Source organism: Tachypleus tridentatus, chromosome 13 (genome assembly GCF_004210375.1).
Source record: "Tachypleus tridentatus isolate NWPU-2018 chromosome 13, ASM421037v1, whole genome shotgun sequence".
NCBI lineage: Eukaryota > Metazoa > Arthropoda > Merostomata > Xiphosura > Limulidae > Tachypleus > Tachypleus tridentatus.
The window spans coordinates 184,673,619-184,692,551 of record NC_134837.1 but is presented as its reverse complement, the minus strand read 5'-3'; the positions used below and the strand labels follow the sequence as shown (position 1 = coordinate 184,692,551).

The 18,933-nt window shown below is 35.2% G+C and overlaps 1 protein-coding gene and 1 pseudogene across 2 annotated transcripts in view; both read left to right on the top strand.

Moving 5' to 3' along the window:
- Nucleotides 1–30: 30 nt before the first annotated feature.
- On the top strand, nucleotides 31–2,427 carry LOC143237702 (uncharacterized). Its single transcript, XM_076477227.1, has 2 exons — nucleotides 31–1,302; nucleotides 2,188–2,427. Exons 1-2 carry the CDS (start codon nucleotides 31–33, stop codon nucleotides 2,425–2,427), a joined length of 1,512 nt encoding a protein of 503 aa, XP_076333342.1.
- The window catches only part of LOC143237701 (uncharacterized), a 65,818-nt pseudogene continuing 49,298 nt past the window's right edge, over nucleotides 2,414–18,933 (top strand). The window contains exons 1-7 of the transcript XR_013020200.1: nucleotides 2,414–3,166; nucleotides 7,469–7,791; nucleotides 10,795–11,050; nucleotides 11,408–11,727; nucleotides 14,221–14,330; nucleotides 16,992–17,079; nucleotides 18,742–18,866. The product of XR_013020200.1 is annotated as an uncharacterized LOC143237701 (transcript). The remainder of the gene's footprint in view (nucleotides 3,167–7,468; nucleotides 7,792–10,794; nucleotides 11,051–11,407; nucleotides 11,728–14,220; nucleotides 14,331–16,991; nucleotides 17,080–18,741; nucleotides 18,867–18,933) is intronic.

Below are 18,933 nucleotides of genomic sequence, written 5' to 3'. Positions count from 1 at the left end.
ACATCATGTGCAACTTCTTTTGTGTCAGAAATGTCACAGAAATGTCTTCAGCGTCCTGAGATATCCGACTCTTCGAAGTTGATTAATTCACTTACACAAGAGAATAGCCAGAAGGTGATAGAAGATGATAACAAAGTTTCTCACAGTGATCACCAGCAAGTACCTCACTTTTCTCAGCCTAATACTCACCAGCAAATCGTGTTGCAAACGACCCCTACACAAAAGCCCAAAAACATTGAATCACAGGGGCAAAAGAAACAACAAACGAAAACTAATCCACAAGACTGGTCGCCAGTGTCGGATTTGTCTCCAATCATGGACGTGTCTCCCTCTGTCGAGGCGGCGGAACAGGAATTTATGGAAAAGTTTCGACAGAAATCTGAAGAAGCAGAGAAAAGTAAATCAGTGGTGCATGCGACAATTCCAAGAGCTACTAGTGGAACAATCTCTGGTATGATTGCCGATTTTAACAAGACTCTTGGTCTTTCTGGTGGTTATACAGTAGAAAATCAACAGAGTAAAGTAAATCTTCCTAGAAGCATCAATATGTCCCCTCTTCATTCGTCTGCACGTGAAGCCGGTGCCCGCAAAGACCAGAACCAGAATGTTGTTCATCAAAATGATGAAAAAGAATATCAGGAGATCTCTAAACCAGATGAAGATAATGCTACTGTTGAACTTCCGCCGCAACCAAGTCCATCAAGACGAATCCACAGACGACTCCCTCAGCCCACCATGGAACAAATGCAGGCTGCCGTTGTCATGGCTGCTCAAACTCCAAAAGGAAAGGCGTCATCACAAACCGTAGTAAAATCCATAGATCCACAAAATTCTCTAGGGAATGTGAAGAATGTTCATATAAAACCACTGAGTGCAGCACCACCTGTTTCTTCAAGTAATCTGCACGACAACAAGCAATCCGAACAACAAATATTGGTTGAAAATTCTTCCACTGATCAGATCGACCTTACTCTGACGGCCAATATACACCAAACGGATGATCCTTCTAATCAGACCAGCCAACATTTAACCAATCAAAAAGCATTTGCTTTGTCACAGAGTGTGCAGTCATTGACTTCTCCCGTCGTGTTGATGTGTGGGGTGACTTCCTTTGTTACCTCATCAACTACCACAATGACCACTGTGACTTCACGCCAAGTCGTTGCTGGGGCAACAATTCTTGAACCTATCTGTGTAGAAAGCAAACCTCCTGCTTTGGAAGTGGGAAAGGACCTCTGCATCAAAGACTCTTCTTCATCTGGAAATGGGTCATCACAGAATCACAGAACTGTGAAAGACAAAGTAAGAATACCACTTAGCCGAAACAAGATTAAAAACTGGAAGTTATTTACAGAGTAATATTCTAAAATCATTGATTTTTTTCATTGCATTTTCAAATACTATGTTTAATTTTATAGAAGTATCATAATTTGAAATAATACTATGGTTCACGTCAAGTTATGTTAGTTGAGTGAATAACCGTTAGGGGTCGTTAGCTACATCACTCAAGAAACGAATAAATTAATGCACCTAAGGAAATGCTGATAAATATGGCAGAATGTATTAGTGTATAATATAAAACAACTAAAAGCATATAATTTATTGTTTTAAATAGAAAATTGGTAAATAAAGAATCTAAATTAATTATTAATTTCAAAAAATTACCAGATGTACTCTCCTACAATTTTATTTGATTACACATTCCTGAATTTAATTAATTTTTGAAGTAGCTACATTATAAATGTTGAATTATATTTGAATATTTACAATTATTTACTTTTGTTTTTCTTCGTCAATTTAATGCTGTACTTTAGCGCTGAATGCTAATTTATCGTGTCCCTCAATTCATTCACAAGTAAGAATGTTTTATTTTCTTTTAAAATATTTCAAGACATTGATTTCTAACAATACACGTCTGTAGTTGTTAACTAAAAACAGTTAGTAAGCTAGAGTTTTAAGCCGTCATCATATTAAATTGTGTATTTACAGATGTGTAGATAAAAGTATGTTTCCGTAAGTGCAAACATTGGAGATATGTTTCATGTCTTCTTAGATCCTACATTTTAACAACAATATTATTTCAGTCGATTAATATTTTATAAATTTTGTAGAAATAATAACTTAAAAATAACACAAAACCATAGTAGAAACCTATTCATCTGACGTCTGTTTTTTTTTTGTTCTTAGACTAGTGAAAACTCCGATACACAGAGTGATCCAGATAACTGGAGATCTGGAAAGATTCGACGAAAACTTCCACCTCTTCCACGAGACCAAGAACCTTCGCCTATTCCTGCCAGGAAAAGTAAAGATCGAACTCGGAATCTTTCTATTGGCAGCACTCCGGTTCACTTAGCAGAAAACGGTGGGCTCTGCGGACATCATCGCTGGATGGTTCTCCTCAGACCGGGTCCACTGGAGACCTGATTCGCCTGAGTCGGAGTGATTACCATATTCAACAGTTGGGAAGATTGGGTAGTCAAGTTACGGAAACAACACCCACTCATCAGAAGCCTACTTCTTCGACCCACAAATCTCCTCTGATGGCTCCTATGGCGGTTTCTCAACGCTTCGGATTGGCCGAGCTGAGTCTGGCAGGTTCAAAGTTACCAACGTACATGCAAAACCTGAAACAACAGATGCGAGAGGAATTGAGAACTGTATCAGAAGAACAACGGAGACTTTTGGACATCAGAGATAAAACTCGGGACTTATACCGACGAAGCGAGAACGACCTGGCTTCATTACTTCCTTCTGTGTGGTCACGTGAGACAGATTCTCAGTCTGATATTTCTTCTGCACATCTCCCTTCCACATCAACATCCATTAGACGATCCACCTCTGCTTGTTCATCACCCCAAGGATCGCCAAGAAAATCTAGACATCGGAGACATGCATCTGACCCTAAACTTTCTCCTTTTTCACCAATTAGGGATTACTTGTCCACTGCATGCGACCTCACAACGTTTAACTCAACGAAGGATCACAGTGAAACTTTCAATTATTTTGATTTTAAGTCAATTGGTGGACTTATTAATTACGAAGGCGTGGGTCGACCTGGTTGGCCTCAAGATGGCAGACAACAAAATGACCACATGATCTCTGAACGTCTAAATAGCATCATGAGTGACAAAAACTTTAACAAGTTCTCTCGAGAGATGCAGAGGTACAAAGATTTTCCCTCAGATCGATATTAACGTTTGATAAGCCTCATTAAAATGTATAGTTTTAAAATCTTTATTTTGAAGAATATTTAAAAACCTAAGATGACTACAGGGTTGTCTTATTGAGTTAAACAATTTATTTTCTCTTGACAAAAGAAAGTAAAGAGATAATAATATTATTAGAATATCCTGGAGACGTAAGGTTTTGTGATGAGGAAAATATGACGACAGGACCTACTTGATATTTAGTGGGGGGGATATACTCCAGCTAAGCCAGTTTTACTTTTCTAGCAGGTTGGCTGGGTTGTGGAATGAACTATCCTCACCAATAATGAACCGATAATTTCTTAAAAAACAAAGAAAATGCATAATTTTTACTTTTTATGGTGGGGAGCAGGGATAATCTTGAAAAACCAAATAGTCCCTTTTTGTCCCTATGTTATGTTAATATGTTTTCTACGTCACTTTAGATTATCATTGGATCTAGGAATGCCCAGTTGGTTATGGTTTGTTTTTGTAATGTTGTTAAATATAGAAACAAATGACCAAATCCAAAGTACTTCTTTGTATTTTTATATCCATTTTACATGTGTTAAAACACTAGACTCTGTATATCTTCCAAAATCAATCCGGGCCAGTTAGAAACTTTGGTTTCTGGTACGTTCTTCATCAAGTGAATACTCTCACATAACCTTCTTATATGGCGAGAGCGCAAAACATGGCAAACCACTATCTTATGTCAGCTGGAAGCTGGTTTGGTTTCTTTTGAATTTCGCGCAAAGCTACACGTGGGCTATCTGCGCTAGCCATTTCTAATTTTTCAGTGTAAGATTAGAGGGAAGGCAGCTAGTTATCAACACCCACCGCCAACTCTTGGGATGCTCTCCAACGAATAGTGGGCTTGACTTAAAATTATAACGCCCCCAACGCTGAAAGGGCAAGCATGTTTGGTATGACGGAGATCCGAACCCGCCATCCTCAGATTGTGAGTCAAGCCATACTGAGTCTTTTTGTTTGTTTGTTTCGTTTTAATGATAACTCTAAATACTTTCATACCACTAGCAGCGTATTTGAACATTTTTTGCTTTGTTTTATTGAAAATTTAAAACTGATGACAGCGCCACAAAGTGTATTTGGAGCTCATAATAATTGAAAATATTCATTTCGTTGAAATGGTGTGAGGCACTAACCACAGTGCATTGATAAACAAGTAATTTAAACCTGTTATTTATTATTATATATTGTAATAAAATAAAATGAATTTTTCTTTTCATAAATAAGCTTGACATGGCCCGGTGGTTAGGATACTCGACCCCTTCACCAAATATGATCGTTATTTCAGCCTTGGAGGCATTACAATGTACGGTAAATCCCACTATTCGTTGATAGTATAGACTAGCTGCCTTCCCTCCAGCCCATCTCTTCTACGTTAGGGATGGCTAGAGCGGATAGCTTGTTTATTTTTCAAATTTCGCGCAAAGCTACACGAGGGCTATCTAAGCTAGACGTCCCTAACTTAGAAGTGAAAGACTAGAAGGAAGGCAGCTAGTCATCACCGCCAATCGAAAACTCTTGGGCTACTCTTTTACTAACAAATGGTGAGCTTGACCACACACTATAACGACCTCACGGCTGAAAGGGCAAGCATGTTTGGTGGAATCGGGGCTTTAAACCCACGATCCTTAGATTGCGAGTCAAACGCCCCTAACCACCTGGTTTTAGTTAAAAGTTTTATAATGTGCTATCTATGCTATGTCTGTCGAGGGATCAAACCCCGAATTCTAAAGTTATAAGGCAGCAAACTCACCGTAGAACCACCAAGAAAAGGTACGAGTCCATTTTATGTCCTCCCGCTTTCTACGCTAATAGCACCGCGAGGATCAAACGCCGGATTCCAATATTATAAGTCGCTAAGGTATTATACGAATCGGAACAATGTGAACCATTGTGGTAAAATTTTTTAGAGAACCTTGTTATGGCACATTTTTACTGTTCCATTTAATATGAGACATTTTAAAAGTTTCATTGAACGATCACTTTGATAAAAGTAATAACAGACAATAGATAGAAACATCTTCTCTTGACGTACAATTGCATATTAATAAATAACAAAATGTTCAAGTTGTGTTACCTGAACTTTTAAAGCTAACGATTGGGTCAGGAGCATTGTGGTATTCTGAAACTCAGTAACACAATGCAATAGTTTCGTCAGTAATGACTGGTGGTTAAAGCACTCGACTCGTAATCCGAAGATCGTGTGTTCAAATTCCCGTCACATCAAACATGCTCGCCCTTTCAGACGTGGGAGCATTATAATGTGACGGTCAATCCCACTATCCGTTGGTAAGAAGAATAAACCAAAAGTTAGTGGTGGGTGGTGATTAGCTGCCTTCCTTTTAGTCTTACACTGCTAAATAAGGGACGGCTGGCTGAGATAGCTCTCGTGTGGCTTTACGCGAAATTCAAAAACAAACAAACGACAGTAATACTGTTGTAGCATAAGAATATTTGTGGTTATCATACTGTTGCAGCATAAAAATATTTATGATTATCATACTGTTGCAGCATAAGAATATTTGTGGTTATCATACTGTTGCAGCCTAACAGCAGTTGGCTTAATACTATTGTTGCAGTCTAAGAATAACTGTGTCTTCAATAGTGTTGTATTCTAAGAATGGCTGGGTTAAAATATTGTTATAATCTAACAATAGTCGTAATTATAAACGAGCCCTGTATTTACCTGGATTATTCATCATTGTGCTGATTTGACCCTTTTGACCTTGAAGCTACATGAGAGGTTTCCAGAGACTACAAGTAACAATATTAACGACACAATTCATACGATATGTGCTATACGTATTTCAAACTTTTCATTTTATTTTCAAGACATATTCTGAACAGATATTTCAGTCCCCCGCTGGTACAATGCTAAAATCAGGGTTTCATTTTCTCTCGGTGGACTCAGCAGATAACCTGATGTGGCTTTGCTATAAGAAAACAAACACACACACAGATATTTCAAGTTTTTAGACGTTCACTGGTCTCTAGAAGAGGACACCTGAAGTGTTTTTACTTTATGTAATACAGAGTAGGTTTTTTTCAAAATGGGTATAAAGAGTCATTGTACTTTGAACGCTGACTATTGTTTCCATCACGTCTGGAGACCAGTTAATTAACGATTCATATTAAGCGACCCAACTAGAGGGGCCCATAGTTACAACTAATAACATATTTAATATTCCGATGATTCGAGATATGCATATCTCACAGTCATTAGTCAGTAATACATCAAATATTGTAACAGTCTCACCAGAAATAACTTATAAATGCAGGTCTGTTGACATCCAATGAATGTAGAAAGAAGGTCTTGTCAGTCAGCACCGTTTTCACTGGTTAAAGGTTCTAGTATTCCATTTTCCTTCCTTCTTTGTACTTGTCAGTATCTCACGATTAGATATAAATTGTCGCCATATTTGATGTTTTACAGATCATTCGTGACAGGATCTGAACGTCCGAACATTAGACATGTTATCGATTCTCGCCGTCATTTTGTTTTTCTTCATTGATATCTCTTAGTCTACTGGTTAAACCACGTCTTCAACCAATTCTACAACTGGCAGACTATTTCTTGTTCAGTAATCTATGACGATTATTAAATGAACACGAAAATCCCAGTCATTACCCGTTGAGGTGAACTAGTAACGTTCGTATTGGCTGGTAGCTCTTTTCTATCGACCTCCTAGTGGCTAAGTTTCCCAATTTATAAACTCAGGTTATCCATATCTGTTTACGTAAACCCTGTATTTTCACTTTCCATTCTCCAAGAAGAGCAATTTTCTTAAAGTATCAATATCTGCTAAATTATGTTCTATCTTCTCACCTCCTATCGTCTAAAAAACTAAAACTATCCATATCTGTTGAAGTAGGTATGTTTTTACACCTCCTATCGTCTAACGTCAGAACTTAATAAACTAAAACTATCCATATCTGTTGATGTAAGTCTGTGTCCACACCTCCTATCGTCTAACATCAGCACTTACTAAACTAAAACTATCCATATCTTTAGTTTCAAATCAAGGGGATACAACTTTTTTGGCATGTATAGTTCCTTAATTTACGAGATATTTTATACGTTAGATAAAATCCTTATAAACATCCTTCACGTGCTTTAATAAATTCCGCTGACAACTTATAAGATGAAGTTAGAAAATGCTTATACAGGTGGCTCTGTACACAACTGTATTGAAAACTTTTATTACTATGTGAAAAAAAAATGTTGCAAAGATTCTTTCTTTTCTGTATAGAACCCGTAAAGTAAGTCAAGGGTCTTCCCATACATTGCCTGCAACCTTTAATCGACCCCTTGACCAATGTCAGAAAAACTTAACTGCCCAGTTCCTCTCGTATGAGAGAGAAAAACGGGAAGAAATTAAATCTCGAAAACCTAGATCATGGAATCCCTCGCCCTACGTGTCCGAGGACGAAGATGACGAAATAACAAGAGAAGAAAAGAAAGCGAAAGTTCAAGAGGAGATTAACCGACGAAAAAAACAGATTCAGAAAAACTGTAGGCTGTACAACGAACTTCACCAGGTAGCCAAAACATCTGAAGCAAATAAAAACAGAGGTGAGAAATATGAACTCTGTTCACAGAAATTGTAATAAGTAAGAAACATAACGATATCTGGTTAAAGGCATTTCTTAAAACACAAGAATCTAGTGATAGAGTTATGAGGAACAAGGTAGTTTTAGAATAATTAATCAATTCAATACAAAGTGAAACAGTTTGTGGATAAGCACTACTTGCTATAAATTGTTAATTTAGTACTCGCTGACTTATTTTGTCAAACTTTTTATAAAAAAAAACGATTTTTACACAGTTTTATAATAAAGATAGAAAAAATTACATTTCACTCTAGATACTTCTAAGAGAACTTTTATTTTAATGTTTCTTATTTGCGGCTTCTAAAAGGTTACTACATAAACATTTTGTGTACTAACCCTGAAAAAGTCGCAAAGAAGAAAAGCTTTCTTATAATTATCTGGAGTAAAAGTCATTTTTTTCTCTGACTTTCATATCAGAATATCATCTTGATCATGAATACTGATATCTAATTATAATGTAATATCTGATTATAACACCTAATTATAATACCTCCTTAACACTTCAAACTAATTGTAATATCTCCTTAACACTTCAAACTAATTATAATACCTTCTTAACACTTCAAACTAATTGTAATATCTCCTTAACACTTCAAACTAATTATAATATCTCCTTAACACTTCAAACTAATTATAATACCTTCTTAACACTTCAAACTAATTGTAATATCTCCTTAACACTTCAAACTAATTGTAATATCTCCTTAACACTTCAAACTAATTATAATACCTCCTTAATATTTCAAACTAATTATAATACCTTCTTAACACTTCAAACTAATTGTAATATCTCCTTAACACTTCAAACTAATTATAGCACTTCCTTAACACTTCAAATTAATTATATCACCTCCTTAACACTTTAAGTAAAATGTTTTAATTCTAATATTTTATAAATATAAAAATCTTCTGTAAATTTATACACTTTCCCTCAAAACATTCGTTTCCAAGTTAACCACGTGCTTCTGATAGGATTCTTTTAACAATATATTTTTTATGGTGATCACATAGGGAAAAATCACGAATGAATATCACCACAGAGAGACAACCACACTAGAAAGGAATTCCACCACAAAGAAACATTGATTAAGTGACAATTGCTGACTCTCTTGGTCGGCTTATTTGTACAGATAAATCTTTCTTTAATTAAAACTGACGTTATTGAAGGAAAGTAAGTTATTTCTACGAACGTAGGACGCTAAAATATTAAACTCGAACCGCAGTTTAAAAAATTGGTTATTTGAAAGTTTTCTTCATAGCATTTTGTTATTTTGCGTACACACACAACATAACATGTAACATTTGATCAACTCTGACACTATAACAAGACGAAAGAGACACGAACAAAGAACATAGAAATAGGAAGATTATTTTTCTAAGATCGATATCCAAATAAAATGCTAAATATCATTGATAATCTTAGAATTTCAATAACCTAATTTTAGTCCACAACTCTAACTAGTGATGATTCACCGAAATACTTAAAACAATGCAAGAAAAAAACACAACAACAATAACAACAAACAAAAGTCGTCAAAAGTAAATACTATCAGAGAAACGATATTTGGATATTTTCTTAGAAAATTCTCGAAAGGTGATGTACGAACAAGTATCGTAAGAAACCATATATTAAACTACCAGTTAGCGCAATAAACATTAGTTACTTTAAATACAGACCATATGTACGATTGAGGTCATACGATTCAACTCACATAACGAATTTCATTAAGAAGAGTCAATAGTAATCAATATTAACTTCTAATTAGAGTAATATACCTATTTACTGGCGAAATATAGCTAATTAAAGATACATTTATCACGTTCTTAGTTTTTAACGATTACAAATTTTGTTGCTTTGTCAGATGTGTGCTCTCACTGTTAACGATATTTTCGGCCATAATCCCAATAATACCTCACGAAGTTTGATCAACCTGGGAGATTTACCTCAAGGTCAAACCCCTTCAAAGTCGAAATGACACACAATGCTCGAAGCTTAATTAGCACAAGCAGATGAAAATGATACAGTTCCCTCTGTACCGGATACCAGTCCATCGCCGATTACCTCCCATCCTACACCTAATAGACTGAAACAATTTGGGAATAGGAGAGAACATCATCCAACAATGAGTCCAAAGTACGGAGCCACTGCGCCATGTTGTCACCCTTGGGAGATTTAGATTCATCCTAAATATATATGTTAAGCTAATAATACAAAGTAATCTCTATCATAAGAGAACAATAATTAAATAAATAAATCGTAACAAAATAAGATGTAATAACCATTTCAACCAATACTGTTAATTAAAGTAACAACAGTAGAACGAAACACACAAACAACAGCTGTTGACTTCAAGTCCTGTCTCCAATTTAATGTTTGTTATTCATAGTACCATTTGTGGCCATGAAAAAATCACAGTAAAATTTACATTAAAGTGTAATTTTTTTCATGTTCTTGCACGAACCTATGCTTATATATAAAGATCACTAACTTCATGATAGAATAGAGTTGGCAGTATGTTTACAAAATGGATTCATTAATTTCGTGAAAGTACGAAAAGTACACATTGTCAATATATTTATTCGTTTTAGAATTTCCAGCAACGCTACTTGAAAGCTATCTGCACTAGCTGTCCACAATTTAGAAGTGATAGAATAGATGGAAGACAGCTGGTCAACGTCACCCACTGTCAACGCTTGGACCACTTTTAACCACCAGCGAAATTTAACTTTTACTCTTTCAATGAATCCACTGCCCCAAAGTGAGAAAACTGTTTCTAACAACGAGACGCGAACCATGAATTCTCTGGATCACAGCCGCCATGCTTTAACCATGCATCTCTCTGTAAACACAACAGAAAAAGAATGCACAGCTATTGACAGCTTTCAACTGTACTGACTGCTAATATAAAATTAACGTTTATACGATTAGCTGCAGTTAAACGATGTCGCACTTTTATTTTCTTAGATTCGAGTTACCTACTGGACCAGTCTATTGGATATAACAAGAAAACTCCTGACACTACACCTTGTACAGCTAATGACACCTTTAGGCTTAGACAAACTGACACTGCAAGTCCTACAGTCACCGGTAATGTGTTTCAAGCTATAGATGAGTTAGTGAAGAGGGAGGACTACAGTACCTGGTCAACCGAAAGCAGTACACGTTCTGATTTCTATTATACGACAGCGCCCTCTATCTATTCAACAGCTTCTGTTTCTGGGTGTGTTAGTTCTTTTACAGACATTTAATACATTTGAAAGAAAATGTAATTTATTAGTCTTGAAAACCTTATGTAAATATTTATTTAAATATTCTTAAATTTTATTATCTATATACCTGTAGATAGTTAGAGTTAAGTGATGGTATCACGATTTATTTATTTTTTATAGACCTTACATATTTAAAACAACGAGTAAACATTGTTTTAGGTTTTTTAATTTTTTACCTTTTACAATTTTTTGTTTAACTGTTGCAAAAGTACTAATTAAATAGTAATTAATATTATTAATTAATGCGTTTCGTTTAAGATATTTTGTAGTCGTCGGTAAAATATTGTGCACTTCAACAAATGTTACAGCTATGACTGTGTAACAAATACTGGTGGCGACCTCAAACGACATGGCAACAAACCGCATCATTCAGTCGCAAGATTTCCAGAAAACACCATTGAAGACGAAAGTATTGCTAAAATTGCTGCAACGTTTCCCACTGACGAAACACCAGATATTAACTTTACAAAACGTTCTCACTTCGACTCGGTAACGAGCTTGTCTCCTATGGCAACAGACACAGAAGTCTCCACTCCTACCCCCGCCATGCCTCTTCTGCCAGATATGCCCACACGTTCCAGGAAACGTCTGGAAGATCTAGGGAGTTCACCAATTGTTAGTAAACATGGTGAGTTGATATTGAATAGATATTCATGACTTAATATTAATTTAGTAATGCTGAAGAAAAAATTTTTATTTTCTCCATTTCGTAGGAGAAAAAAAAAGTTCTTTGTTGTACCTTAACTATCGCTTGTCAGGAGACAGGTACATACGTTGAAAGTATAAAATACAAAACCAAAACAAAAACAAATGTGTTTTCAATTTCCAAGCACGTAATTGGTGACGTTAGCAAATTTAGGTTTTATTTTTGTTTTTTCATGCTTTCGACGTGAACTTTCCCTTTGATTTTACAACCATGACGTTGTACATATTGCTAAGTTTAGAAACTTAATACTTTGAGAGCAAACGAAAACTGATTACAAATTTCTTGTCTAAATTCTTCTATTCATGTCAACGTCTTATCATTATTCTTTTCATTGAGTCTGAAGCAGTGTGTATCATTATTATTTAACTAGTATAACGGAAACTGAAAACTGTAACATCTGAATACGCGTTATTTTCACTATTCGTGAAACTTCCTCCACATCTAACGTTTGTATAAAACTAGAATCTGCAACTATTCAAACAATTACTTCTTCTTCACTTCGTTACTAAGAAATGGTGAATTTCACAGAAAAATCGTTTTATCTAACTCATGTTTTCTTATTATTATAAACATGTTCGTGGTACTTCGTTGGAATAACTATTAAAATGTTATTCTACCGCCTGATATTTTTGCTTTCAAACATAGCAATTTACGTAATAGTGACGTCAAGCAATACCAAGTGCAATTAAGTCTTCAGATATTATTTCGAACTTTGACGTCGATGGTCTGGTGGGGGTTGGATAGTTATGAATCCTGTTTTATTTTGGTGCGGTGGGGGCTGGACAGTCATGAATCCTGTTTTATTTTGGTGGGGTGGGGACTGGACAATCATGAATCCTGTTTTATTTTGGTGGGGTGGGGGTTGGACAGTCATGAATCCTGTTTTATTTTGGTGGGGTGGGGCTGGACAGTCATGAATCCTGTTTTAATTTGGTGGGGTGGGGGCTGGACAGTCATGAATCCTGTTTTATTTTGGTGGGGTGGGGGCTGGACAGTGATGAATCCTCTTTTATTTTGTTGGGATGGGGGTTGGACAGTCATGAATCCTCTTTTATTTTGGTGGGGTGGGGGTTGGACAGTCATGAATCCTCTTTTATTTTGGTGGGGTGGGGCTGGACAGTCATGAATCCTCTTTATTTTGGTGGGGTGGGGTTGGACAGTCATGAATCCTCTTTTATTTTGGTGGGGTGGGGCTGGACAGTCATGAATCCTGTTTTAATTTGGTGGGGTGGTGGTTGGACAGTCATGAATCCTGTTTTATTTTGTTGGGGTGGGGGCTGGACAGTCATGAATCCTGTTTTATTTTGGTGGGGTGGGGGCTGGACAGTGATGAATCCTCTTTTATTTTGTTGGGGTGGGGTTGGACAGTCATGAATCCTGTTTTATTTTGGTGGGGTGGGGGCTGGACAGTCATGAATCCTGTTTTATTTTGGTGGGGTGGGGGCTGGACAGTCATGAATCCTGTTTTATTTTGGTGGGGTGGGGGCTGGACAGTGATGAATCCTCTTTTATTTTGTTGGGGTGGGGTTGGACAGTCATGAATCCTGTTTTATTTTGGTGGGGTGGGGACTGGACAGTCATGAATCCTGTTTTATTTTGGTGGGGTGGGGTTGGACAGTCATGAATCCTCTTTTATTTTGGTGGGGTGGGGGTTGGACAGTCATGAATCCTCTTTTATTTTATCTATCCCAACTCTCTTCTAGAAACTTGCTGCTAAAATATAATGACGTGACTAACACAGGTGTTAGAATAGAACAAACGTTTAATTCTTTTAAAATATATGAGACTACTGATAATGACACAATAAAACGTCTTAACTTGCAGAGAGTGAGACTCTCCTGTTTGTTTAAAATTAATAATAAAGCTGCACAATGAACTATCTGTACTCTGCCCACTACGGGTATCGAAACCCGGTTTTTAGCGGTATGAGTCCGTAAACTCTGTCCTGTCTGACAGTTTTGTCTTTATACAGAAAACTGTTGAACAACATATGTTTGAGACTGGGAGATAGTTTAGTTTTTAGTTATTTATCGTGTACCGTTAAACGTTGGTTTTCTTCGTGTTATTTAAAATTTATAGAAGTATCGTTTTAATCTTATTATAACGAGTTTCTTGTTTCGGAAATGTTTCGGTCATTGCGGTGTTTTCGAAATCTATTACAACAGATTTAAATGTCAATTTTTTTTTAAATATATAGGACGTTAGCTTTCAAGAACTTACTGAATTAAAAACCTTTATACGACAGAGAATATTTATATCTGACCAATCCTACGGGACTCTTTAAACATGTCGAGAAACATAACCAATATAATCGTTCTTTCTCAGCTAATTATTGTCATACATCGAACGTTAATAGATAAACAGATAATTTGATATTTCTTAGCAGTGCTGGTAAAGTGTTGACGTTTTCCGTAGCTCGAGACGTTTATTCTGACGAAGGGGAACGCGATCACCCAAGCGAGCCAAACGCAGATTGCCTCGAGACGAGTAGCAACACTAAAGTATGCCAAACGAGGAAAGCACAAGTAAGAACATAAATATGGATAGTATTAATTTTATCACGAGAAGATAATTTGTAATTGTATAAAAGAACTTTATGTTTGTACCTTTCAATTCCACCTGCAAGAAAGACAACTCTAAGATTCAACTGTGTCTGAATATGTTATAATTTCATAGATCACGAAATTAACTATTTAAATATTTTATATTTTATCAGTTGATAGACTAAGACATCATATATTAAATATTGAAGATTGTACATTAAATGTTACCTTAGTAGTTTAACACTGTATAAGACTGTACATTAAATGTTACCTTACTACTTTATAGTAAGACTGTACATTAAATACTACTTTACTAGTTTATAACAAGACTGTACCTTAAATGTTATCTAACTAGTTTATAACAAGACTGTACCTTAAATGTAATATTACTAGTTTGTAGTAAGACTGTACCTTAAATGTTACCTTACTACTTTATAGTAAGACTGTACCTTAAATGTTACCTCAGTAGTTTATAATAAGACTGTACCTTCAATGTTACGTCAGTAGTTTTTAGTAAAACTGTACCTTAAATGTTGCCTTACTAGTTTATAGAAAGACTGTACCATAAACGTTACTTTATTAATTTATACGAAGACTGTACATTAGTGTTAGTAAGATACTGAAGAAGTAGAAAACATTGTCTAACACAATGGTGTTATTAAGAAACTGGAGAAGCAGAAGACATTATCTGACACAATGGTGTTAGTAAGTAGAGGACATTGTCTAACACAGTGGTGTTATTTAGACACCGATGAAGTAGAAGACATTGTTTAATACGGTGGTGTTAATAAGAAACTGGAGAAGTAGAAGACATTGTCTAACACAATGGTGTTATCAAGAAACTGGAGAAGTAGAAGACATTGTCTAACACAATGGTGTTAGTAAGAAACTGGAGAAGTAGAAGACATTGTCTAACACAATGGTGTTATTAAGAAACTGGAGAAGTAGAAGACATTGTCTAACACAATGGTGTTATCAAGAAACTGGAGAAGTAGAAGACATTGTCTAACACAATGGTGTTATCAAGAAACTGGAGAAGTAGAAGACATTGTCTAACACAATGGTGTTATCAAGAAACTGGAGAAGTAGAAGACATTGTCTAACACGGTAGTGTTATTAAGAAAGTGATGAAGTAAAAGACATTGTCTAATACAGTGGTGTTAGTAAGACACTGAAGACGTAGAAGACATTGTCTAACACAGTGGCGTTAGTAAGAAACTGATGAAGTAGAGGACATTGTCTAACACAATGGTGTTAATAAGAAACAGACGAAGTAGAGGATATTGTATAACACAGTAATTTATTTTTCTTTGGGATCCTTTTACGAAAACTTAAGTGATTAAACTTTAGATTTATAATTTTCACTGAAGTGTATAGAATAGTAAGTTTAGTCGAATAGCTTTATGCTTATATCGTCTGATCTCTTTATCCATGAAGATAATATCGAGTTATTATAAATGGTTCAGTGGATTTTTTTTGTTCGCTTCTCTTTGGTCAAGCGGAAAGCTACACAAAGGTATGTTTGTGCCCGACTCAATTTTTTACCGATGAACCAATAGGAATTCAAGTTTATAGTGAAGCTAGTGAGATGGCATGGAGGACGAAAGGGTTAAATTTTTATGGGTGGATTAATTTTTTTTTTACTTATTTGTTCTTAAATAAAGAGGTATATAGTGATGTCTTCAAGTGAAGTTAACAACCACAACCAAAAAAAGTAAATAATAAAATCATTTGGTTTCTTTGTGTTGTATTCTGAACACAGATAAACAAAAGGATATTGATTCAAGATTTAGATAAAATGGTCCCCTAGTTAGGACACCCTCATGAAGTGAGTAATTAGTAGCACTATAATACTAAATAAATAATGGTTATTTCATCTAGATAAACTCTTTATTAAGAATAGTCATGCCTTTACTGGAGAAGTCGTCAAATACTTTTACTGATGTGTTAACATGAGTTAGGTTTAAATAACAGAAAGCTATAATAATCACCATTTATTAAGAATTATCAACCCAGGTTGGATATATTACTCAGGAAATTCTTTGTATTTGTTTCAAAGAGCTCTGCACGTGTAATTGTTAAAAATAAATTGCTCCTGTGTCAACATGTGTGCCGGATGATGTCAAGTGAACACTGACGAAACGTCGTTTCTGATAATGATTTTGGTTTTATCCAAATAAAGTTTAGAAACTGAATCCGTGGAATGGTCTTATTTGTATATCTATTTAATGAAGTATTAAATAAAATGGATGGGAAACTAAAACTGTATTGGCAATTATTTTACACCAGAAAGCAAACTGAAACTGTATTGGACATTATTTTAAAAACTAGAAAGCAAATTCAAATTGTATTGGTCATTATTTCAAAAACTAGAAAGCAAACTGAAACTGTATTGGACAGTATTTTAAAAACTAGAAAGCAAACTGAAACTGTATTGGTCATTATTTCAAAAACTAGAAAGCAAACTGAAATTGTATTAGACATTATTTTAAAAACTAGAAAGCAAACTAAAACTGTATTGATCATTATTTTAAAAACTAGAAAGCAAACTGAAACTGCATTGGTTGTTATTTTAAAAGCTTTTTCTTTGACATGCTCTACCAAATTTTGTAAACTGTTGTACTACTTTACACGGGCATACAGGAATCCATCGTTCAAACGTCACAGAAGTATGACTTTCCAGTAAAACGAATTCTTCTAACAAGAGAGTCGAAGGATCGTTCAGTTAGTGGTGAGATAAAATCTTATTATTTATAATGTTCAGTGTATACTTCTAACTCATAACCTGAAACTCTAGTTAGAAATTTGTATATTAGAGTTTATGTAGGGAAATATGAAAGTTTAAGGTCCAGAATGTGAGTGTGAGAGAGAAGAAATAATAAAAAGTGACCTATTCTGTCTGAAATTTCCGTGTGTTGAGTGATAGGCACACTTATACAACGTTTGTTTCTGCCAATGTAAGCAGTTTTCAGCTATGGCACGAAGTAAACAATTCATGTAAAAAAAAACTTTTATCTGTTATGTTGATTTAAAGGAAATTATCATTTGGATTTGCGTGTAGTATTTATTTAACAGTTTGGTGTTTTTGTTTGAAGTATTAATCTACGGTTACCTAAATAAAGAAGACATGAATATAAGGTAGATTTCGGCGCAGTCATCCGTTTAGTATTGTTAAAAGATTTCAGTTTTTCGTTTCCGGAAAGACACGAGTGAAAGGCAACAATTATTTACGTAACATTTTCTCGTAAGATCGGTAGTGAGTCTAAATAATTTATTCAACATTGTTAATAAATATTGTTGTAGGATATATTTGTTGATGTTGTAAATCGTTTGTTAACTAGAGGGAGGTGCTGGTCGTAATAATATGTCACTAGAAAAAAGTCTAATAAGATGGTATGGTGAGAGTGTCTGGCGCCTGGGGATAAAATATATAATTTGGTGCCCACCCCGCAAAAAAAACAACACAAAAAACCTTCAATTCTAGTCACCCTTTACACTTTTACTTTCTAACTTTACGTGGTAACCCTACCTGTCATGGTACTCTATCTCACCATATTGTCATGATTATCTGATTTTTGAAAGACAATTGATGGTTGAATAATTGATAACAGCACAGTAAAACACTTAACCCCATGGAAGAGAATTCTGTGGTGAAAGAATGTATTTTTCATGTGGTTTTATCCTGTTATCTGTAAAATGTTAGTGTATTTATTTTAATTAATTTAACACTGAAAATAAGGGAGTTATCTAAACATGGGATTTCTTATAATATACTAATATTTAATGTCAAAAACATTTTATTGAGCCTTAGGGAAACAAACAAGTTCTGGGCAAAGTGTTCGTTAATTTGGAGTCCCCTACCGGCAACGGCGCTTGGGAGCAAATACCCCCTCCTGCCTTCACTTGTCACTGGTTTAAATAAGTCTAGAATACCAGAAAATTTATAAACAGTTGACGACAAGTTTCCTAGTAAATTCGAGAATAGGTTAAAAGAACTTATTATTGTTTCATTCGGAGTTTGTTTTGTGCGAAGTATTTGAATCTGTGTTAGCTATCGTACATCTTGAGTTGATTGAACAATAAGTTTTGAAATACAAATAAGTTTAGTTTCTGCGTTAGTGTAGTGCAGTTAGAATCACATGTAAGTTTATAAGTTACCACAGTGTTTAAAATTGTGGGAAAGAACCCACCAACGTTACAATATAAAATATGAAATAAAAGCACAGTGATTACGATTTATGCTTCTAGTATAAGTTTTTATATTTGCAAAGAATCAATAACTTCATATTATGAAGGAAACATAGTGGACACTTTTCTAAAAAATGAATTATAGGATTGTACATCTTACCATTACTGCTATGAAAGGTAACAATCCCCAATTCTTGACATCTAGGTAATGGTCTAGGAATGAAAGTAGTTGGGGAAAAGAGATCCCGGGAAATGCTGGCGTGATTGGAGCCTATATAGCGAAAATCTATCCAGGAGGTGTCGTAGAAACGTTAGAAGAAGTAAGAGAAGGTAAACAGTTACGAACATCATCACGAAACAACGTTACGAAAACGTTTGATTCGTTTCAAATATTTCA

Coding starts and splice junctions, on each gene's coding strand:
- LOC143237702 (XM_076477227.1), top strand. CDS start 31: ATGTCACAGAAATGTCTTCAGCGTCCTGAGATATCCGACTCTTCGAAG. Junction 1,303..2,187: donor ACAGAACTGTGAAAGACAAA/GTAAGAATACCA, acceptor TTTTGTTCTTAG/ACTAGTGAAAACTCCGATAC.